At 41.9% G+C, this 24,552-nt stretch overlaps 1 protein-coding gene across 1 annotated transcript in view; it reads left to right on the forward strand.

Moving 5' to 3' along the window:
- The window catches only part of CNMD (chondromodulin), a 105,304-nt gene that overhangs the window by 43,229 nt on the left and 37,523 nt on the right, over window positions 1–24,552 (forward strand). Inside the window, exons 5-6 of the mRNA XM_069205319.1 lie at window positions 2,646–2,799; window positions 20,407–20,594. Of these exons, the coding sequence (XP_069061420.1) occupies window positions 2,646–2,799; window positions 20,407–20,594 (342 nt within the window). The remainder of the gene's footprint in view (window positions 1–2,645; window positions 2,800–20,406; window positions 20,595–24,552) is intronic.

The following is a 24,552-nucleotide window of genomic DNA, read 5'->3' on the forward strand; positions in this document are numbered from 1 at the left end:
GAACATTTATGCTGCAGTATAGCTTTCCTCTTCCGTTTCACATTCAACGGTGGGACTAGCAGTGTACTTTTCAGTCATTTGCATCTGCAGACCTCTGCTTGTATCTTGATTTCCTGGCGAAATGTCGACCTGCAGAGGTGCAGGTGAATGATGTGTAGTATATATAATTATGGGCCTATTTATGTTTCTACTGAAGATAAACAGCAGTAATAAAGAATACTTTTCCGACCAAAACACAACAATTCATGTTCAAATAGGATTGTTGTTTGAGACTTCACTTGACTGTTAAAGTGTTACATATTTATCTGGCAAGCTTAAGCGTCCTTTTTTTATTTTTTTGATTGTACAATTTAAAAAACCAACAATGTAAAATCAGATACTTTCGGATGCTACCATTTATAAATAGGCCAGGGCCGGCCTGACCTCGGTAAAATTAATCCCTTTGACCAAAAGTAAAATGAATTTACGACGTATCAGCCTTTAAGTAGTGTTGAGCCATGTCCATTACCCCTTTGATGCCCACATAGTACAAATAAATACCACCATCGTACCAGAGCCATCACTTTGTCACGGTGGATACAGTTCTCATAAAACACATGCCTCACACAATGTCACAGACATGCATTTATGCACACATAAACACATACTCTCGAAGGCATGCACATTTTCTTTCATACTTACATTTCTCTAGTGTATTTATTTACCCCTAAACTTTATGGATGCTTAATTCCTCTTTCTTGCATAATTGTTAGTTGCTTCAATTAAATCAATTAATCCTGCCACAAACCTTAGCAATCTAGTCTACATTGTTTGCAATGTATCACCTTAATTATTCCTAAATTGGTTATTGTACTAAACTACTCCATTACTAGCTGCAGGGTCATCTGTGCCACCACAGCTATGAACGTATAGGGTTTGCAGAGATTTCCTTCTGAACCATAATATGGATTTACTATTTGGATTCTTATGCTCGGGCTATTTTGTGTGCAGATTGGCTCGTATCAAGGTAGTGCAGTGCACTGTGACAAAATGGCCTGACAAATTAAAAACATGCTAGCAGCATTATCTCTATGTAAAATGTCTCTCTTGTGGACTGTGGGCCAGATTTAAGAATGCCCTAGTGCCACCTTGTGCCACAATGGTGTCATTATTTTTACGCTTATGTGGCATTAGGTTGGCAAAAACGCAATGACATATTTACAAAGTGGCGTAATGCATGCATTGCACCACTTTGTAAACCCTTGTGCCACCTGATGCCTGCACCAGGTATAGTGTATCCAAGGGGGGCATCCCGACATTAGGAGACCCAGAAAAACGGTGCAGTGAAATCTATAGTATTCCACTGCGCCATTTCTAGCATAATTGTTTAACGCCTGCCGAAGGCAGGCATTAAAATGAGGCTCCCGTTGTTTTCAATGGGCCTCCTTTCACTTTGCAGGATTAGCGTCAATATTTTTGGCGCTAATCCTACAAAGCACCAAACAAGTGACAACACTTCGCCCATTCATACAAGCGGTGGAAGTGTTGACATTATCATTAGAGATTTTCAGGATTTCTCAAAGATCATTAACTATTTTGTTTAACTGTAACTCTTCATTTTCAATATGTTTTTATTTGGTATAACAATTTATGTGTCATATCTTGCGCTTGTCATTATCCTTGACTGATTTTATTTACCGCTACTTATTATTATTTAAGAGAGCTTGGGTTAAATATTTACAAATTGAGCATTGAGGCCTTCAGTGCCATTTTTTTACTTATTATGGAGGGACACTAATAGAATTTGAGACTCCTGACCTTCTAATGAGCCTCTGAATTATTCACAAATTTATCTTGAAGACGCATTGCTTTTAGCTTATCGAAATGGACCGCCTAGGTACATCTGTTTTAAAACGCTTTCCTAAATTAATTTCAACTTCATACTTTAAAAATAGATAGGAGCTAACAATTTTTATGTACTGATTTTATTTTATTTTTAGAAAGAGGCTACTTTCCAATCGAAAATGTTGCAGATAATATAATTAAATTAGGTGTGCCTAGGGAAAATTATAGTGTTCCAATAAATATTTTCACATGGTTTACAGCATTTATAATGTAGAAACATTTGCAGGCAATTTCATTTCCTGACTCTAACCCAAGGGGAAAGTAATAACTACTCGTGCATTTATCTGAATTTGCGATGTTGTGGCAAAGCCGCCCACAGGCCAACTGTAAACCATGATATGAAGAAGTGTAAACTGTTTGAAAAATGATCAGTCTATGCAATACGTCAATGACTTACTGAAATCAGAATCAGCAGTTAAAATTACAACCCTGGATTATTTGTGCGTCTCAATTCTACACAATTGTTCTTCCATTAAGAGAATAAGGCGGCCATGCTTGAGGATAGTAAAAAGAGAAATATGTGCACCGAATGTAAAGAATGCAAGATGTGAAAAGTACTGAATGCTTTTAAAACTAAGGCGTCCACGTGCCCTCGTCCTTTTGGGGCACTTTAATAGATAGTATTTTTAAACGCTATCTTGTAGTTTAAAGATTGTGAACTTTGACCTTGCTGTGAACAGGCAAGGGTAGTTCCAAAATACAAAATTGCAAACGGTCCAGTGTTCTGAATTCTCACATTGCAGGCGTGTGCTCTTTTCCAGGAAGATGAAATTATGCCAGCTAAATTTGATGAGAATTCTCTTATTTGGGTGGCTGCAGACCAGCCCGTCAAGGACAATACCTTCCTGAGTCCTAAAATCCTAGAATTGTGCGGAGAACTTCCCATTTTCTGGCTGAGACCAACATATCCTAAAGGTAAGAACCCGATAAAAATGTTTATTTTTTATTTTTGAAGGAATGATAACCCTACTTATTTTACTTTACTGTTGGGTATGCCAAGATTCTCGTAAGCAGGGGCGGCCCGTCCTTTAGGGTGGAGGGGGCACGCTCCCCCACCTTTTGCCCCCTCATCAAGAGTGTCTGTCAGGCTGAACAAAGGTCAGCCTGACAGACACTCTTCATTTTCAGCTCAGACAGCCAGGAGTGAGACATGCGCGATTTGCGCAGACTCTTGGCTGCCTGAGCCAGTGGCGGCCGGCAGCCTTAGGAGGGCGGGCGACACACACACACTCATTCTTTCACACACAGACATGCACGCAGGCACACACATCCATTAACAACACTCATACGATTCAAACATGCACGCACCAAACATTCATTTTAAAAGATCGCACGCACTCATTCTTTCACACACACATGCACGCACCATTAACAACACTCATAACACTCAAACATGCACGCACGCACCAAACATTCAATTTAAAACATCACACACACACTTACCTTCAACCTCCAGGTCCCAGGAGGGTTGGGACTGCTGCCTTCCCTCATTGGCTGACCTGAGGTCAGCCAATGAGGGAAGGCAGCAGTCCCAGCCTCGTCACAATGTGGGATGGGATCAGTGAGACTGCTGACCCCACCCCACTCTGTGACAAAGTGTCACTGATTGACACTCGCCCTGGGCACTTCAGGGCTTAAACTGAAGCGCCCAGGGAGAGTGTCAATCGGTGACGCTTTCCTCGTCATCCAGGGCAGGGCCTCGAGGCACCTTTGCTGAGCCGAGGAGGTTACGCCCATAGGAGCTGTGACCTCTTCAGCCCTCAAAGTTCAGCTCAGGCAGCCAGGAGTCTGCGCAAATCACGCATGTCTGCTCCTGGCTGCCTGAGCTGAACATGGAGAGTGTCTGTCAGGCTGACCTTTGTTCAGCCTGACAGACACTCTTCATGAGGGGCAAAAGGTGGGGGGGCGTGGCCCCTCTGCCCTAAAGGACGGGCCGCCACTGGCCTGAGCTGAACTTTGCTGGGCTGAGGAGGTCACAGCTCCTATGGGCGTGACCTCCTTGGCTCAACAAAGGTGCCTCGAGGCCCTCCCCTAGGTGACGAGGAAAGTATCACCCATTGACTTCGACCTGGGCGCTTCAGGTTTAAGCCCTGAAGCGCCCAGGGCGAGTGTCAATCAGTGACACTTTGTCACAGAGTGGGGTGGGGTGAGCAGTCTCACTGACCCCATCCTACTCTGTGACGAGGCTGGGACTGCTGCCTTCCCTCATTGGCTGACCTAATGTCAGCCAATGAGGGAAGGCAGCAGTCCCAACCCTCCTGGCACCTCGAGGCTGAAGGTAAGTGTCTGTGTGTGTGATGTTTTAAAATGAATGTTTGGTGTGTGCGTGCATGTTTGAATGTTACGAGTGTTGTTAATGGAGGTGCGTGCGTGTGTGTGTGAAAGAATAAGTGTGTGTGATCTTTTAAAATGAAAATTTGGTGCATGTGTGCATGTTTGAATGTTATGAGTGTTAATGGATGTGCGTGTGTGAAAAAATGAGTGTGTGATGTTTTAAAATGAATGTTTGGTGCGTGCATGTTTGAATGTTATGAGTGTTGTTAATGGATGTGCGTGCATGTGTGTGTGAAAGAATGAGTGTGTGTGAACTTTTAAAATTAATGTTTGGTGCATGCATGCATGTTTGAAGTTATGAGTGTTGTTAATGGATGTGCGTGTCTGCGTGCGTGTCTGTGTGTGAAAGAATGTGTGTATGTGTGTGTGTGTGTACTTCCCACCTGCCCCCCTCCCTCCTAAAGCTGCCGGCCACCACTGCTCATAAGGTTTATAATTCGGTTCTCCGTGTAATTTAGAGGTTGTACTATTACACCTAAAACACTTTACGGAACAAATAATGTGTAGAAATGAACTATAAGGCTGTTCCTTCAGAATGGGAGAAGCAATACTGCTTCAGCATCTGCAAGGATTATTCACATGCAGATGAAGAGGGTGGCACGCAGTTGGGTCAAGCCCTTCATTTTAGTTTTGACTTAAAGGTGTATATTTACTAGCTTTTTGCGCTGGGTTTGCATCATAAAAGTGAAGAAAACCATTGCAAAATATTTATATGGATTTTACTTTCCATCACAAAATTTGTTTGCCCTGAAAAGTCACCCAAAGGTAATGCAAAGCAGTGCCTAGCTGCTTTGGTGTTTTGACATTGGCCTTATCAAGGAGAAATGCTTTTATTTCTCCAGTTGTTTCCAGCTTTGCATTTGGGCTGCACTGTACAGCATACTTACAAACTAGGAGAAGTTTAAAAGCAAGTCTAGGCATAGTATTTTGTATTGGAAAGATTCTCTTCCAGTACAAAATCTATGCTAAACATCACACACATAGCCTTGCACTAAGGTGCAAAGGAGTGTGTGGCGCTGGCAGCCTGATTGTGCGCTAGCCCTGGGGAGAGAGCTTTCTCCCTGTCACGCAATACAGGGCAGCAACTTTGGTTACTGCGCAGCTTTACAATACATTTTAGGAACTACACCCCAAAGCATTAAAATGCTCCTGTGAGTGTGCAAAGTTACATCATGTATGGTTATATTTTAGCATGATATGAAAAAAATTACAATAAATCAACCTATTCACATATTATGGGTTTTCCCAGTAAGTGAAAACATTTATGTGGTCTGTTTTGTCTGGCCAGCCATACAGATGTGTATAATATGCGTCTAGTATTGCTTCCACTGAGCAACAACTTCTTCCATGCATTTGAAAACAACCCTGCAGCAGAGATGATGTGGAAATGTTAAAAACTGTAAAGGAAGTGCAGCCACATCAAACTTAAGAGGTATTGATGGTGGAGACAAATTTCAACAATGCAGCCTTAAAGCCAAGACTAAGGCGCTGTTTAAGGATGCAATGCAGGATACTGTGATATTTATTTCATCCGGGAAAATCCAGTACCATGGGTTCTTGACCGGCTGGTGTCAGGGATCTTGGACCGAGGAATTGTGGCCTTGCATGACAAAGAGATACTTGACATAGCACACTGGCAGTGTTATTTCCTAATGCCACAGACTGTGAAGCTAAATTATAAATATGTGTGCGCTGGAAAGTATGGCGTGTGAATCACCATCTTTGACCCTTGCCTGGCGACTCTGTGTGTGTTTAAAAGGATGGTGGAAATAAGATGAGAAAGGCCAGATGCATTATGACACAATATGTATCTTTAATGTTTCACCTAGTATCACCTCATTTGTTCTTGTCTGGATCCATGGTGGCTAACACAGATATCCTGGGTTATCTGAAGTTTAGTACACATCACATAACCAATGCACAATATTTGCTTTATCACACCTTCTACATATAGAGATACAGACAAAAGCTCTCTTCCGGGATGCCATGGAAACCTTTGACTAACTAAAGTGTTACTATATGTTTGAGATGCTCTAGAGAGTTGGTCTGAGGACTGATTATGTTTACTTTGTATAGCTTGAAGTCAGTCTAACACGATGACGCAAGTGAGTGTGTACTGTTCAGTTTCAGACCCAATAACGATGCCTTTGGGCACGCAACTAGGGGGCCCTGTGTGACTTATGACCATTACTATTTATAGCTCTTTAGCTTACGTCTTGTACACTGCAGGTGCACCACTCACTCAGAGGTATGTCATTCAGCAAACACAGAATTGCACTGACTTTATACACAGATTATATTGTTCTTTATGTGACCGGTACATCAATTTATCATCAATCACCAAAGAGATTCTAAGGTTTGGGGCTATGTTAGGATTCCAAGTGAAATAAATTGTAAATATTTCCCCTGATTCCAGGAGCTGACAAGGTTGAACTTGACTTCTTAAAATGGTGCACAGCACCAGTCTGCTACCTCGGAATAGATATACATAGTAAGACGGATGCTATCCTTACAGGCAGCTACAGCCCAGTGATGGAGAGATGAGTGGTTTGGTGAACTTGTGGATGGCACTCGTACTATCGAAATCATAAGGAAGGCTGTGCAAGGTTTGGTGTCACACTGAATTGCTTATTTGGTTTGATTGTGAAGTGCAGTTAGTGAGTCAGTGCATTCCTGATTGGTTGGTAGGTGCAACTGCTCCATAGTAAAGTATTTATATAAGCTAGAGGGAGCTCACCTCAGTACCAGGGCCACTATGTGCTAATTCATGCAACATAAATCCTAACAATGCAGTTGTTATGTGCAAGACAGATTTGTTTCACACTTATATGAAATAGTAGTTATTCATTCTTCTTCAGTTTTCCTTGTTCTCCACTTTCTTAATAATTTTTTCTACTTCTGAGAAATACTGATGTGTGGAGTCACAATTAGTCATAGGCTTTGGGCTAAATGGGGCCCCCCTGAAGTCTGGGGCAACCTGAAGGGTTGGGGGCCTCCCTGCACATCAGGAGCCGGTGTTAATCTCCTGGCATATTTTACACAAACTAGGCTTGACACAGGATCTCAACAGCTTCAAGAAGAGACACTGTGGGCAGATTTACTAACATTTTGCTCTGGGTTTGCGTCACAAAATTGATGCAGATCAGTGCAAAACCTTTATTTGGGATATACTTTCCAGCGCAAAACTTTATTTGTGCTGGGAAGTTGCCCTAAAAAACACAAAATAGCACTTTGCACTGCTTTGCATGGATGAGGCTTACAATGGCTGGTGAAGTTTCCCATGCAATGAAGTTTCCCATGCAACCACGCATGGTTTTTGACACAGATCCCTATCTACTAACAATTGTAAAGAGGGCTTCACACCAATAAAGAACCTGTTTTTATTTCCCCAAACATTTCTGACTTTGCATGAGCACACATATAAAGTGGGAACATGTTTAAAGTTTGTTTAAGCATACTGTAGTATTTAACTTTCCATTACAAAACCAAATCTAGACATCATGCAGACACCTTTGCACTATGGTGCAAATGTCTGCGCGTAACACTAGGCAGCCTGATTTTGGGCGAGCTCTAGGGAAGAAAACAGGAATGCTTTATCTTAGTAGCTATAACCCTGTTCTGCTCTTTCCCTCTCACACAACATAGCACATCACTTTGGTTGCTGCACTGTGTTCAGCGACAACATGTTAAATGTGCACCATTACCTCCTCCCGAATTCCCACTTGCAAGCAACACTTGACTCCCATTTTTGTTTGAACATGAGGACGGCATCCTGCTTACTAAATCAGACTTGATCTACAAGTGAGTCATATATCCAGGTGGCCTCCTCTTCACACTCCCACAATTTAACATACAGTGGATAAGTGTGCACTCAGCTTGTTACTGTGTTGTAGGCTGTGTGTTACACTAAATGCCTTATATCCAATTTTTCTGGCTGAACTCCAGTCCATGTTGCACTCTCATTTTATCAGTGGCCCTAACCTGCAAAGACTGGTTTCACACATTTTTATTACTGTACTCAGTACTTTAGAGAAGAGGGGTGCACCAGTTAGACATCTATGGGAAGTACGTACCCCAGCAAATGAACAGTGGACATTTTGCAGGCCTCAAATAGGTGAATTCTGGTTTAACACCTAAATTACTCTACTATAAATGAATCCAGTGTAAAATGGATCACTGACAGAATATCGGTAACAAAAATGCTGTGTGGACAGAATATTGTGTCAAAAATATCGAGGACCAAAATATCGAGAAGGTAAGTGCAAATAGGACATATTTATTTATACACATATATATGTTCAATGGCATGTGTAGCTGCAGATACACATGCTGTGCATTATCCTGCCATCTAGTGTTGGGCTCGGAGTGTTAAAAGTTGTTTTTCTTCAAAGAAGTGTTTTCGAGTCACAAGATCGAGTGACTCCTCCTCTTCTGTTCCATTGCGCATGGGCATCGACTCCATTGTTAGACTGTTTTCTTTCCGCCGTCGGGTTCGGACGTGTTTCCTCTCGCTCAGAGATTTCAATTCGGAAAACTCTAAAAATCTCTTTTCGTCGGTATTGTCTCGATCGGGTTTATATCTTCCATCGACACAGCAGTACCATCAGGAAAACAACTGTGTTCGCCCTTTGGGGTGCACACACCCAACTCGGGCCTATTCGGGTCGATCGCGTGGAAGCCTCATGGATCAGACTCCATTCCGATTCTGTCCTCAGTGCCACGCGAAATACCCGTACACAGACCAGCATCTGGTTTGCAACCTTTGCCTTTCCCCGTATCATCGGGAAGAAAATTGTGAGGCCTATCAATCCTTCCGATCGAAAAAGACTCTTCAAGACAGGAGGGCACAAAGACTCAAAATGGCGTCGAGAAGCAGTGAACATCTCGACGTAGAGGAAGAAGAACTGATGCAAACAGTGGTCTCGGTTTGAGATTCAGAATCCGAACAGAAATCAGAAGAAGACAGACCGGTCATGGCAGGACAACATGTGAGTACGCGTGCCCCTGTACCCTCACAAAAGAAAACACACAAGGCCTTGGGTACTCCACTGCCAGAAGGTCATGGCTCGGCCCGAAAAAAGACTAGCGGTGACCAACTTACCAGTTTGGCACCAAAAAAGGCCACTCCTCCGAAAACATCTGAGGCAACAAAAAGCTCCATGTCCTACTCCAGTAAACATCATTTTTCAGAGTCTAAAATTAGAATACCACTTTCGGAGCTGAAACCTTCGACCGCATCATCTTTTTCGATCCCGAAAAAGCATGCTTCGGAGGCAAAAAGGCCAACTTATAGAGAGGAACATGGACTTTCAAAAAGACTTAAAGAAAGCCACAAAACCTCTGAAGAGGAGTTTGAAGTGCAGCCAATAATTGAAGTTATGGATGAAAGACAGTCCAGGATTCACATCCATAAGGAAACAGGGAGAATTCAAACAGCACCTCCTTTGAAAACAAAAAGGAAGATAGCCTTTCAGGAGGAATTGGACACTATGCAGCCTCCAGCAAAAGTGCCAAAGCAGAAGGAGAAACCACCACCTCCTCAATCTTCTCCTCCTCATTCTCCTCCTCACTCTCCACACCTACCTACCTCTCCTCCTACTAGTCCTACACCAGTGCAGTCACCCACTCACTCTTATGACTCACAACAAGACATTGTGGATCCATGGGACCTTTATGATCCAGATCCCATTCCTAGTAATGATCCAGACAGCTATCTCTCTAAACCATCACCACCTGAGGATAGCACTGTCTACAACCAAGTTATAGCAAGGGCTGCAGCATATCATGGTGTCACCAAGCATACAGAACCCCTAGAAGAGGATTTCTTATTTAACACCCTATCCTCAACACACTCTAAATATCAATGCCTTCCCATGCTCCCAGGCATGGTAAAACACGAGGATCAGATATTTAGTAAACCTGTTAAGGTACGTATAATAACACCTAGGATAGAGAACAAATATAAACCTGCACCCTCTGATCCTGATTACATCACCCATCAGGTGCCTCCAGATTCTGTGGTAGTTAGCGCTGCCAGGAAAAGAGCAAACATTCAATCATCAGGAGATGCGCCCCCACCTGATAAGGAGAGCAGGAAATTCGATGCTGCAGGGAAAAGAGTTGCATCCCAGGCAGCAAATCAGTGGAGGATAGCTAACTCACAAGCACTATTAGCTCGCTATGACAGAGCCCATTGGGACGAGATGAAAGACATAATCTAGCATCTCCCCAAAGAACACCAAAAAAGGGCATAACAAGTAGTGGAAGAAGGGCAAGCCATTACTAACAATCAAATACGATCTGCCCTAGATGCAGCAGATACCGCTGCTAGAAGTGTCAATTCTGCAGTCACAATACGCAGGCATGCATGGCTCAGATACTCTGGATGCAAACCAAAAATACAGCAGGCTGTGTTAAATATGCAGCTCGATAAAAAACATATTTTTGGGCCAGAAGTTGACACAGTCATAGAAAAATTGAGAAAGGATTCTGACACAGCAAAAGCAATGGGCGCACTCTACTCTGCATCATACAGGGGGTCCTTTTGAAAACCTCAGTTTTGAGGTGGCTTCAGACCACAGACAGATGAGGCATCCACATCACAGGCAAAGCCAACCTACCAACCGCAATACCAACGGGGTGGTTTTAGGGGCACATATAGAGGACAGTACCCCAGAAATAGAGGAAAATTTCAGGCCTCTAAGCAACCTCCACATCACCCAAAACAGTGAATTCTCTCATTCCCTTCCGCTCCACACCTCTCCTATGAGGGGAGACTACAACTGTTCCACACAAATTGGCAAAATATTACCACAGACAATTGGGTGCTATCAGTTATCTGCAATGGCTAGTGCCTAGAATTGATACACACTTCTCCAAATATCCCACCAAGATCACACAAACTATCCACAGAACACATCAGTATGTTGAAAGAAAAGGTACAATCTCAAACAAGCAATAGAATTAGTGCCACAATTTCAAATAGGGTCAGGAGTTTACTCACTATATTTTCTAATTCCCAAAAAAGATGGCACCCTCAGGCCAATATTAGACCTCAGGACCCTCAATCTTTACATCCTGTCAGAACATTTTCACATGGTAACTTTACAGGATGTAATCCCACTACTACAAAAACAAGATTTCATGACAGCATTAGACCTCAAAGATGCGTGTTTCCATATACCCATCCATCCTGCACACAGAAAATATCTCAGGTTTGTCATTCAAGGAAAGCACAATCAGTTCAAAGTGTTGCCCTTTGGAATAACAACAGCTCCAAGGGTATTCACAAAGTGCTTAGCAGTAGTCGCAGCCTACCTAAGAAGACAACATATACATGTCTTTCCATGTCTAGACGATTTGCTAATAAAATCAAACAGTCATACGCAATGCCAAAATCATACGCATTATGTAATATGAACCTTGCACACACTAGGGTTCTCAATAAACTACCAAAAATCACACCTTCAACCTGCACAAATACAACAGTATTTGGGTGCAATACTAAATACTCAGCAAGCTCTAGCATGTCCAAATACACAAAGGATACAAGCTTTCCAAAATATAATCACACAAATATAGACAAATCAATGATACACTGTCAGATTTATCATGAAAATTTTAGGAATGATGGCATCATGTATTGCAATTGTTCCACACGCAAGACTAGACATGCGGCCCTTACAACAGTGTCTTGCACAACAATGGTCACAGGCACACGGTCAACTTCAAGTTCTAGTGTTGATAGACTGCCAAACATGCATGTCCCTTCAGTGGTAGAATTCCACAAATCTAAGCGAAGGGCGGCCATTTCAAGACCATGTACCTCAGACCTTAATTACAACAGATGCATCAATGATTGGTTGGGGAGCTCACCTAAACAATCACAACATTCAAGGGCAGTGGGATGTCAAACACAAACAGCTACACATAAACCACTTGGAGTTATTCGCTGTCTTTCTAGCACTCAAAGCTTTTCAACCTCTTCTCACACAGAAGAATGTTTTTATCAAAACAGACAGCATGACAACCATGTATTATCTAAACAAACAGGGAGGGACACATTCATCCCAACTCTCCCTTCTAGCCCAGAAAATGTGGAAATGGGCAATCCACAACCAAATTCATCTGTTAGCACAACACATTCCATGGATAGACAATCAATTGGCAGGTATCCTCAGCAGAAATCACCAACAAACAAACGAATGGGAGATTCATCCTCAAGTACTTCAAAAATACTTTCCAAAGTGGGGAACACCAAACATAGATCTGTTCGAAACAAGCGAAAACACAAAATGCCAAAACTTCACATCCAGACACCCACATCCCCTATCCAAGGGCAATGCTCTATTGATCAATTGGTCAGGGATATTTGCATATGCTTTTCCCCCCTCCCACTCCTTCCGTTTCTAGTCAACAAGTTGCGTCAAACTTCACTCAACATGATACTCATAGCACCAACATAGGCATGTCAACCGTGGTACACAACAATATTAGATCTGTCAGTAGTACCACACTCCAGACTCCCAACCAGACCGGATCTGTTGACACAAAACAGAGGTCAAATCAGACATCCAAATCCCAAAACACTCAATCTACCAATTTGGCTCCTGAGGTCATAGAGTTTGGATATTTACAACTCCCATCAGAATGTATGGAAGTTATTAAGCAAGCAAGAAAAAACCCACTACTAGACAGTGCTATGCAAACAAATTGGAAAGATTTTATATTACTGTCAATCCAAAAATATTGACCCTCTTACAGCATCAACACAAGACATTGTATGTTACTTACTTCATTTACAAAAAGCAAATTTAGCATTCCCTTCATTAAAGCTTTCATGGAAGGTTTAAAACGCATCGTTCCACCCAGAACACCACCAGTTCCTTCTTGGAAAATTCTGAGGAAGAGCCTGAAATTGAACCAATTTTACAGATTATGGATGAGAGACAATCCAGAATACATATCCATAAGGAAACAGGAAGGATTATCACTGCACCTCCTTTAAAGACAAAAAGAAAGCTGGCTTTCCAAGAGGAATTGGACTCTGTACAGCCACCAGCAAAGGTGCAAAAACAAAAGGAGAAGCCACTACCTCTCCATACTTCTCCTCCTCAATCTCCACAATTATCTTTCTCACCTCAACAGCCCACCCCCACTGCCTTCTCCAACACATTCTTTATATTCACAAGCAGGTACGGCAGACCCCTGGGATCTCTATGACCCTAATCCCATCCCAGATAATGACCCAGATATTTACCCATCAAAACATTCTCCTCCAGAAGATACCACTGCATACAACCAAGTAATATCCAGGGCAGCAGCTTATCATGGGGTAACCATGCATTCGGAGCCATTAGAAGAAGATTTCTTATTTAATACACTGTCTTCTACACATTCAAGGTACCAGTGTCTTCCAGTGTTACCAGGCATGGTTAAACACGCAGGCCAAATTTTTAGCGGGCCTGTAAAAGCTAGGATTATCACACCTAGAACTGATAAAAAGTATAAGCCTGCACCTTCGGACCCAGATTACATTACTCACCAGGTCCCTCCTGAGTCAGTGGTAGTCAGTGCAGCAAGAAAGAGGGCAAATAGTCAGTCTTCAGGAGATGCACCACCTCCTGATAAGGAGAGTAGAAAATTTGACGCAGCAGGGAAAAGAGTTGCTACACAAGCAGCAAATCCGTGGAGAATTGCAAATCCGTGGAGAATTGCAAATTCTCAGGCACTCTTAGCCAGGTATGATAGGGTCCATTGGGATGAAATGCAGGATATTGGACAGCATCTCCCAAAAGAGCACCAGAAAAGGGCACAACAAGTAGTAGAAGAAGGGCAAGTGATTAGCACTAATCAGATAAGATCCTCCCTTGATGCTGCTGATACAGCTGCAAAGAGTATAAACACTGCCATCACAATCAGAAGACATGCATGGCTGCGCTCCTCTGGTTTTAAACTAGAAATTCAACAAGCAGTACTTAATATGCCTTTTGATAAAAAGCACCTCTTTGGCCCAGAAGTGGGCACCACTATTGAAAACTGAGTAAGGACTCGGATACTGCAAAAGCAATGGGTGCTTTATACACCACCCCATATAGAGGTTCCTTTCGCAGGCCACAGTTTTGAGGAAGTTTTAAGCCACAATCCTCAGATACTTCCACCTCCCAAACAAAGCAATCACAACAAACCCAGTATCAATGAGGTGGGTTTAGAGGATCATATAGAGGTCAATGCTTTGGAAATAGAGGTAAATTCCAAACCTCTAAACAAACAACATCACAGCCTGAACAGTGACTTCCTTCCCTCCCTTCCACTCCACACATCTCCTGTGGGGGGAAGACTACAACAATTCCACTATCATTGGCAAAATATTACCACAGACAACTGGGTATTATCAATTATCCAAAATGGCTATTGCCTAGAACTAATATCCACCCCTCCAAACATTCCACCACAATATCACAAGTTGTCCCCAGAACAAACAGTTCTGTTACAACAAGAAGTACAATCTCTACTGTTAAAGCAAGCAATAGAATTAGATTGTCAGTCTCAACAAGGAACAGGGGTATACTCACTATACTTCCTAATTCCCCAAAAAGATGGCACCCTCAGGCCCATATTAGACCGCGGGCCCCTCAATCTATACATCTTATCAGAACATTTTCACATGGTAACTCTGCAAGATGTTATTCCACTACTACAAAAACAAGATTTTATGACTGCTCTAGATCTCAAAGATCCGTATTTCCACTTACCCATCCACCCAGCTCACAGAAAATACCTCAGGTTTGTTATAGCAGGAAAACACTACCAGTTCAAGGTGTTGCCATTTGGCATAACAACAGCTCCAAGAGTGTTCACAAAGTGTCTAGCAGTAGTAGTGGCTTACTTACTTTTCCCATTGTAGCAGGACCAATACTGATTTGCATAAGGCTGGGTCTAATCTGAGGTGGCATGGTGACAAAAGGAAATGTGGTCTGAGTAATTACTAGTGCCTCAGATTAGTTCAAGAATTCCACCCATCACTTTTTTGTTACTTTTGAAGATACATTTGGCAGCATCTCGGGTTCTAAAATAAATTGTTTAAATCTATCTTAATTCCCATTTCAAGAGTGGTCATTTTCCACAGGTCACTCATTTTGAAATGAAACTTTTTTTCTGTAAACCAAAGGCATATTAGGCATATAAGAAAGCAACGTTGTTTTTTACAGCACAAATTGCCCTCTTGGAACTTTAGTAGGGTAATATGGAATAAGTGGCAGGAATATTTGGATGCTTGGAGTAGCTTAGAAATGGCTTTGTTTCAATACTAATGTTTATTGTCTGAATTGTACTCTACTGCTACTGCCTTGGCTACAGCCCGCAAGAAGGTGCACCTTTAACCCTCATGTTTCAATGTAAAATATTAATTGAGATAACAGAAAGGAGAGCTGCATAATCTCAGAGAGGCACATTCCATTTTCGTCAGAAAACATAAGCAGTATTTGAAAAATTAAATTAGTTAAGATTAAAAAAAAACATTTTAGGCATGCAGAGGCAATGAGACTGGCTGTTAACAGATTAGGCATCTATTAAGATACCAGACCTTTGAGTTAATGATTTGGCTAAGTATATGCTCTTTACAATGATAGTCAGAACAACATTCCTATGATTAACGCCTTATCTTTTGAAGCCACTCAAATTAAGGGTGCAATTGATCAGATTACTGAATGGATAATGGTAAAGTGTTCAGAACTATAGCTCCTGATAGTCTAGAAGGCTTTATAGCATCTTAAAATATGAGTCACACCGATAAGGGAAGTGCTCCTCCCATTTTATTATGCCATACTAAGTGGGTTTTCACTACCCCAGGAACAGAGAGGGGCACTTTCATTTGCAGTCCGTAAGAAAGGAGACCCTAAAAATCAAGATGACGATCATTTTGTTTCCATCTGGCGCCCATCTGTTAAAACTATTCTCAAAGATTATTTTAGCAGAAATACAAGCTTTGTTTGACTCCAATAAGGCAAATTATGAAAACAAGCTTTAGCATGGGCATGGGTTATCAACAATGTACTGGAGAGTCACACTAAGGGGCAGATTCAAGAAAAGAGGCGCTGCATCCAATTCAGCGCCACTTTTCTTGCGCACCTTAGCGCCCCCCCTAATGCTACCATGTGTGGTCCATATCAAACATACGGTGCACCATAGCGGTAGTTAGGGAACTAGCATCAACATTTTTAACGCTTGTTTGGCGCTTTGCAATGAGGCCCGTTGATTACAATGGGTGTGTCCTTTTAAAGCATGCTTTCAGCAGGTGTTGAAAATGACCCCACAAATGGTGCAATGAAATCTTGTGGATTTTTGCAGGTCTCCTTGCACCAGAACGCCCTCTTTGTATACATTATGCATGGCGCATGCATAATGTGGTGCAAAGGGTTACAAAGTGGTGCAATGCACCCATTGCGCCACTTTGTAAATATGGCGAGGCAATTTTGCAAGACTAACGCCACATTTGTGTCAAAAAAATGACGCTAATGTGGCGCTAGGCCTTCTTGAGTTTGGGCTTAAGTCTTTTTCAAAAGAGGGGCCATGCAGCCTTGCTTAAATTGTCCTGGGGTGAAGCTCCCCTGTATAGGCAGGTTAATGAGTCTGGCTAATTAAGCTGAAAATTTGTGCAGCAGTCGGGCTGGTGTATTATCTTAGGTGCGTAAATAGGCCTGACAGAACTTATCTTCTTAAGCATTTTTACTGAGATGGTTTCATTGGGACATGTGGTGTAAATGCTACTGGAAGGTCTGAGCTCCTTGTCTCAAATGATGATGAGGAAAACTGCTTAGCAATCATGTCCATTCATCCTGTATGATTTTAGTTTTGTCAATAAAGTAGTAGCTGAGCTGATAGTATAGGAACTATGGGGGTCATTACAACTTTGGCGGGCGGCTACCGCCGCCCGCCAAGCTGTAACCACCAGGCGGCCGCCAATGCGGCCACACTCCTGCGGTGCCCATTTGAACATCCGTGCTGGGCCGGCGGGCGGAAACCAAGTTTCTGCCCACCGGCCCAGCGGGGATGTGGGCCGCAACATGGGAGCCGGCTCCAAATGGAGCCGGCGGTGTTGCGGCCGTGTGACGGGTGCAGTTGCACCTGTCGCGCTATGCAGACAGTGAAAAGCTGCATGGGGCCCTGTCAGGGGGCCCCTGCACTGCCCATGCCAGTGGCATGGGCAGTGCAGGGGCCCCCAGGGGCCCCACGACTCCCTGTACCACCAGCCTTTTCCTGGCGGTTCATACCACCAGAAAAAGGCTGGCGGTCGGGGACTCGTAATCCCCTAGGCAGAATATCACCGCCGGGGCATAAGTGGCAGAATACCGCCGACCCCGGCGTGAAGTGCTGCGGTCGTAATAGGCCAGGAAGCACCGCCAGCCTGTTGACAGCGCTTCCGTCATTTTAGCCCTGGCGGTCTCGGACCACCAGGGTCAAAATGACCCCCTATGTTTGGAAGATGATAGTGATCATGAATGTAGGATTCAGGAGAGAGATTAGTTTGGAAAGACTGCAAGGTGAGTCTCCCACTTTATTAATTATAGATTCCCAGTATGGTCCTTTAGGATAATGGGGTGTTTATTGTTTTTTTTAGTGTAACAAAGTAGGCAACCTTATGCTGCTGTCACCTGTGTTTGTCGTATTTATTTTCCACTCGTGTTAGCCTGCTCATGCATTTGAGCTCCAGTTTTAACTATATGAACTGTCATTGCCTTCAGGAACTTCTATATGTTTTAAGGCTGCTCACAAATCTAGTAAGTGAGTCTTCAAGAGTGGCAAGGCCCTGTGGCAAATTATTGGAGGAAGAGTAGAGAGGTGCACAATATCTTAAAACAGCATCAATGTTTAGGGCAGATATGATCTTTTTAACCAGAGGAATAATAAATGTAGCACTCTGATTCTTGGCACTTTTAATCTGAGTGTTAGCTGAGATCAGTCTAACCAGATGATTGGTAAGACTTGAACGACACTAAAGTTTGTATGTTTGGAAAAATCTCCTCAAGGTTATGGCCAACAATTGCGCTGGGTTCATTGATGATTTGTGTAAAATATCTTTGAAAGGCTATAGGGTGAAAAAAATTGAAAAAACAAAGTTATGAAATACAGGAGCACTTTCTCCAGATATCTGAGCATTTTCTATTATCAGACAACTATTGATCCTTGCAAGAATGAAAAAACAAACCAATGTGGACAATCTCCATGTGAACAAGTGCATATTATGCGCTGATCTTGGGCACTGTTGAATAGTTTCTTCCATCGAATGTGCTAGGTAGAATCTTTGTTGTTTTGGCACAAAAATGTCTATACTTTTATTTACTTATCAGAGTCTTGTTCGTCGTTTTACTTTTCCGTTTTTTATTGCAAGATTTTCAAAGTGCAAAGTTGTTTGCCAAGACTCCCCTGACTTGAGGCCTGACTATGAGTTTGGTAGAATGTAATAACTACCATGTAACAGTTATAATTGGCCCAGCCTATTTAAGATAGGGTGGCCGCCAATCATTTTTCCTCCCAGTGCAAGGGGAAGGAAAATGTAGTATGATTCCAATATGCAGGGAAAAACTCCCTGCAATTCAGGCCATTTCGTTTTTTGTATTGAGAAAACAAACTCCTACTTTGCTAAATACTTTAATGCCTACACAGCTACAGCTCAGTGAATTTAAAGAAACATGCATTGCATTGACTCCCTTTCTTGGACCATGATTCCTGCATGGCAAGCGGAGATCTCTCAATCGGGTGGAAGTTTGTCCACGAGGGTAGTCGAGGTCATGACTTTCACCACTATAGCAGGCTGGCTGGCCATCTGTCAGAGCCAAAAATACAATATTGGTCTTTTCTTCTTTTGCCAGAAAAAAACAGGATGGCATTCTGATGTAGGCCAACCTGGATGCAGCCAGATGTATGATGCTGCTAGCTGCTGTTGCTGAAGTTCTCTCCAAATTTCTGCCCAGAATGTTTTCTGAATGTCTTTTTCTCACTTAGACTCTGACTCTCCCCTTTCTCGGATAACAGCATAAGCATGGGGACACTATGGCAACCTAGGTCATTTTGGTTTTAACTCAGTTGATAGAAATTGCCTATCACAGTGGCCCCGTCTCAGCTTGAACTACTGAGAGTGACTATATGATGGAGTGAATAATGATCACCCACCGTTTCCTGCCCAATACTTATAGCTGTAGGAGTGTAGGCCTAACAATCACAGTACCACAGTAATGGCTGGAAAAGTACACTAAAACTGGCCTTGATTCAGGAAAAGAAAATAGTCCTCTAACCTTTCTTCCACGGTCAGTATTGCTGCAGCTAGAAAGATGCTTCTGAGGAAGGGCCCACACTTCTCACCAATTATGGAATGCTATGTAGAGACTGGTTTCTGAATTTAAAGAAGCTGCAAGGTAATGGACCCCTCAACACTCTTGTGAATGTGAGCAAAGCATGGGAATCTTTTCAGACCTAGAAGATGGGAAATGGAGTCACGGTTGTATTTCTGAAGCTTCTTAAGGTAAAGATCTGAAGTTCAACTTTTACTCACAAAGGTTATGAAGGTTAAGAATACACTAAGAAGGGTCCATTTGATTTTGACCACCTGAAAGGTCCCACCCTAACTCCAGAACAAGTGAGTGCTCAGACTTCAGTGATCTCAAGGGGACCTGCTCACACTCATCCCATCAAAGTTTTTGCTAAGCCACTTCAGAGGACAAAGTAAAAAGGATATGAGGAAGAGATAAAGAGAGCCTGCAGGAGAAAAGGAAGACAGTCATTTTGGACAGAACTTAGATAACATACAGGAGAGGCATAGGTCATTGCTCAATCAGCATATGTGACTACAGAAACCATCACACTGATATTTGCAAGGACGTAACTTAGCTTACTCACATTATCTTTTATATTCCTTGTTAGACCACATCATTCTCCACAGCCTTGCTGCTTTACTCCTATACCCTATCTGCTTCCAAACTCTACACTGCCTGGCAGCCTTTTCCACTCCAGAAAAATAATGAAAATACCAGTAGGTTATCTAAATCGACATAGGTCGTGAGGCAGATCTTATGTTGTCTTAAATTTTACACAGTATAGGATTCTAGTAGAACTAGTTATTTGTCACTTGAACATTCTGAGAGCTCTTGAATCAGGAGTGTTTTTAATATTTTTAATAACTGCTTTTTTCAGAAAGCCAGAGAAAGAAAAGAGATGTTGGGAAAAAGCGTCGGCAAGCACAACACCAAAACCAGTTGAGTCAATTTGAAGCTGCTGCTGAAGAGGCAAACACCCGACGCCGTGGAAACCAGCCAGCTCAACCGCCTACTCAGCGAGCAAATGCAACAAGCCCACCCTTCAATCCCGAAAACCCTTACCACGTAAGTGTACAGAAATATTGCCATGTGTATCTGAGAAATAAGAATAAATGGTAATTTGTAATATCAGGTATGTCATTGTCGTTTGCACTATGGGCCATATTTATGGCCAAGTCACAGAGCGCAGCGCAAGTCACCTTGCTGTGCTGCGCGACAGGGAAAGGGCAGGAATGCACCGTATTTAAAGGAATACGGTGCATTCATGCCTTTGTATCTGCACAGGCACTATTTTGGCTGCCTTGCGCCAATGCAAGCACTCTAGCAACATGGTGCAGGGATGCCTGCATTGTAAGGTTTGCCTTTTTGCGTGAAGGGGCACCTTCCTGCACAAAAACAATCCACGGAGGCATTTTCCTCTTTCTATGTGTGCTGCAGCACACACAGAGGGAAAAAGGAGAAATACAGATATTTCACCTTGTTACTCCTCACCGGGAAGGAGTAGCATTGTGACACATTGCCAGGTGTACCACTTTTGATGATGCTGGGAATGCATCAATATCCATGGATGTTGCTCGAGAACACCCACACAACACGCTTGGGACGCCTCCTTGTGGCAGAGTAACGCAAAGCTGCTATTTGACTGCGTCACTGTACTCCAGATTCATGAAGGAACTCAGGGCAACGCAAGGTGGCCTTGCATAGCTTCATAAATTGCATTTTGGGCTTGCGTCGCATATGCACCACGTTGCATGGTGCAAGAGTGATGCAACCCCATTATAAATATGTCCCTCACTTAATTAACGTCATTTGATGAAAAGCTGAACTCACCTAGGTGGGATACAATTCCCTGAAGAAGCAAAGACAGCTCTGTAGCAGGTGCATCTCAAGATTGCGCTTTTTTCATAGGTCATCGAATATTTATAACTTTTCAAGTTTAGCACATTATATGGTTTGCATTCACACTTTGCTTAAACAGAAGCAATGAACAGCAGATGTGCATCTCAGCATGCACCAGACATCTAAGAAAATATGATTTTAAAGTCTTGTTTCTTTGTGTGTTTTGAAGTATTTATATCATGCCCACATCTGTACCCTTTTGATCATTAAACCTTTTAATTTAGCTCCTGGTATTTCTTTCACTTTTTACTGCTGTGCCAAGATAGTCCCAATTAACATTAGAGTGCTTTATATTTGCTTGATATGGCATCCTGTAGGTAGGAGACATAGAGGATAAAAATACAAAAATAACAAAGCAAGGTGTAAGTACATTAAACGTATCCTTTGTGAGAGGGAGAGAGAAGGAGATTGAGAGAGAGTGTGTGTGTGTGTGTGTTTGTGTGTGTGTGTGTGTGAGAGAGAGAGAGAGAAAGAGATTGAGGTCTATATATCTCTATATATCTGCATAATACAGCACACATAGAAAGACGAAGTAACAAGGAGAAATAAAGATAATTCTCCTCATTACGCCTCCCCTGGGAAGGAGTATCTTTTTGGAGCATTCACAGGTCTGTCACTTCTGGTAAATCTGTTAATGCATCAAAAATTGTGGGAGTTGCGTGGGAACACCCACGTAATGCCCATGGAACGCCTTCCCCATACAGAGTAAGGAAATTCAAAGGTCTGTGCTGCTTTGCCTTCCTCCAGATTTCTGGCGCCACTCAGGGCCACACAAAGTGGCTTTGCCTAACTTCATAAATCACATGTAAGGTTTGTGTCCTGCATGTACCACGTTACGTGGTTCATACGCAACGCAAACCAACTCATAAATATGCCCCTGAGTCCACAGGCGTAGGGCCAAATGAGCTCTGTGACCTTCCAAATGTTCATAGAGGAACATTATATATTCAAAAGGTGCAATCCATATTTCATAAATGAAACCCAAAAGTGCAGCATTTGTGACAAGCCAAAATGCAGGAAACTCTATGAGACAATAAGGAACTGGGATGAAAACAAAATAATAAATGCATTATTGATACATAAATAGGAAGTAAAAAGAGAAACTCAATTATAATATTATATATCTAGAAAAACAGCATTTTATTTGACGAATTTTAAATTGGTGTCAAAGTTTTTACCTTTCACCACAGATAGATGATAAAACTGTTTCTTTATAGGGCTTTTATTGATTTTCTTCATACTAGCTTTCAAATGACTGAATTTCAAAATATAGATAATAGAAGCTTTCAGATAATCAGAAAGCTAAGGAGAAAATCAAGAGCTTATTTGACTATGAAGTAGAGGTGGCATTTTAAAATGATTTTTTACTGCATGTGTAGTGTTATAGAATATGTTATAAAAAATGTTTATCCACAAAAATAAAACAGTTTGTTTGCGAATTGATTTTTTTAGGTATGTGTCTGTGTCAAAATCATGAATTGTGCGACCTGTTTAAGTGGACGGTAGCTACTCTGTAGTTACAGTTAGGTTTACCAGAGATAGGAATTCCTTAGATTTTTTACTCTTAAAAACTATGCACTCGTTTGATAAATTCCCACAAAACTTTCCAGACCTTTTCTTCCTTCTACATTTGCAGATGATGTAAAGTTTTGTGGCAATTGGTCATAACGGGTGCAAATTAAAAAAGGGAGCCCCACAACCCGTTTTGTCCCCAATGCATTTTCTATGACTTTTTGCATTGGAGAAAGTGGCCAAACAATGATTCAGATTTGGAAGATATTTGGCAGGATTATACATTATGGCATGCAGAAGATCCTTTTTGGGGATAGTGGTAAATAGGGTTTAAGCTATAAGGGTGTAAAAATTAATTATGTATGTTGTCCTGAATTAATTATGCAAAACTACCGAAGTACATGCCGAAGACAAAGCATTACATCATTAGCTAGTGACTGCCTTTAAAAAAGTTAAAGGAAGCCATGTCGTTTTTTGTGCAGGTTGGCTGTGTTCTAGACGTAAAATACAGGTAAGTACTGGGTTTTATTATTTTTCCCTGCCTTTTATCACTTAATTAAAGTGGTAATAGGTAGTGAAAAATATTTATAATATTTAATTCTTTTTTTAAAAAATATTACAGAGTACTGCAGTACTCCTTGGGAGTACTGTGGAACAAAATACATATGCTTAAAAAAGAAAAAACACTGTCATGCACTATACTTTATTAATATAGTGTACTGCAGTTACATTTCAAATTTGTACATTAAAAAAAAAGAAAAAATGTATGGTGTAGCTCACAAATTGTGCTAAAATACTACCCAAGTTAAAGAAAATTAAGGAAAAAAGGTAAATTGGTAAACAAACAAACAGGTACTTGTAAACTACTAGCATGCTACATCATAAATCATTTTTAAAATATATAGAAAAATAAAAATTATTTTCTATACCTAGTAACACTTTAATAAAGTGGTAATAGGCAGGCAAAAAGAAGAAAGCCTACCAGTTACAATAGATATATATATATATATATATATATATATATATTCGTAGCATGTGTTGGCCGTATATGTTTATGCTCAGCATACTCCTGCTATGTAGTGTTAGGCTCCGACATATGCAACTAGTTTTTCTGCAACGAAGTCCTTCGAGTCATGAGGTATAACAACTCCTCCTATAGTCTGTGTTATGCATGACCACCGGCTCCTTTGTCAGATTGTTTTTTCTACTATCGAGTTCGAACGTCGATCTCAGAGCTCCATGACCGAAGCTTGAATTTTGCCATGAGGCCGTTCCAGCACCACGTTTTCATCACCTGTCGACAGAAACCTTTACAGCGACTGCACCTATTGGTGTTCCCTCCATTTTCAAACCGCCTGCCCAGGCTCAGGTCTGCTTTGACTTTGTTTCTTTTTCAGACATCATCTTCTTTTACTCGACGACGACGAGGGATGGAAAAGATGCCTTTTAATTTCTGTCCAAAGTGCCACTTCAAGTACTCAAGGCAGGGCCAGCACTCTTTGTAATCTGTGCTTGTCCCCTGGGAACACAACGAGGGGTTGTGTGAGGCATACTGGGCCTTCCATTCCAAGAAAACGCTTAGGCAACAGAGAGAACTTCTTTGGGCCCACTC

The sequence above is a fragment of the Pleurodeles waltl genome, chromosome 8 (genome assembly GCF_031143425.1).
Source record: "Pleurodeles waltl isolate 20211129_DDA chromosome 8, aPleWal1.hap1.20221129, whole genome shotgun sequence".
NCBI classification, from domain to species: Eukaryota; Metazoa; Chordata; class Amphibia; order Caudata; family Salamandridae; genus Pleurodeles; species Pleurodeles waltl.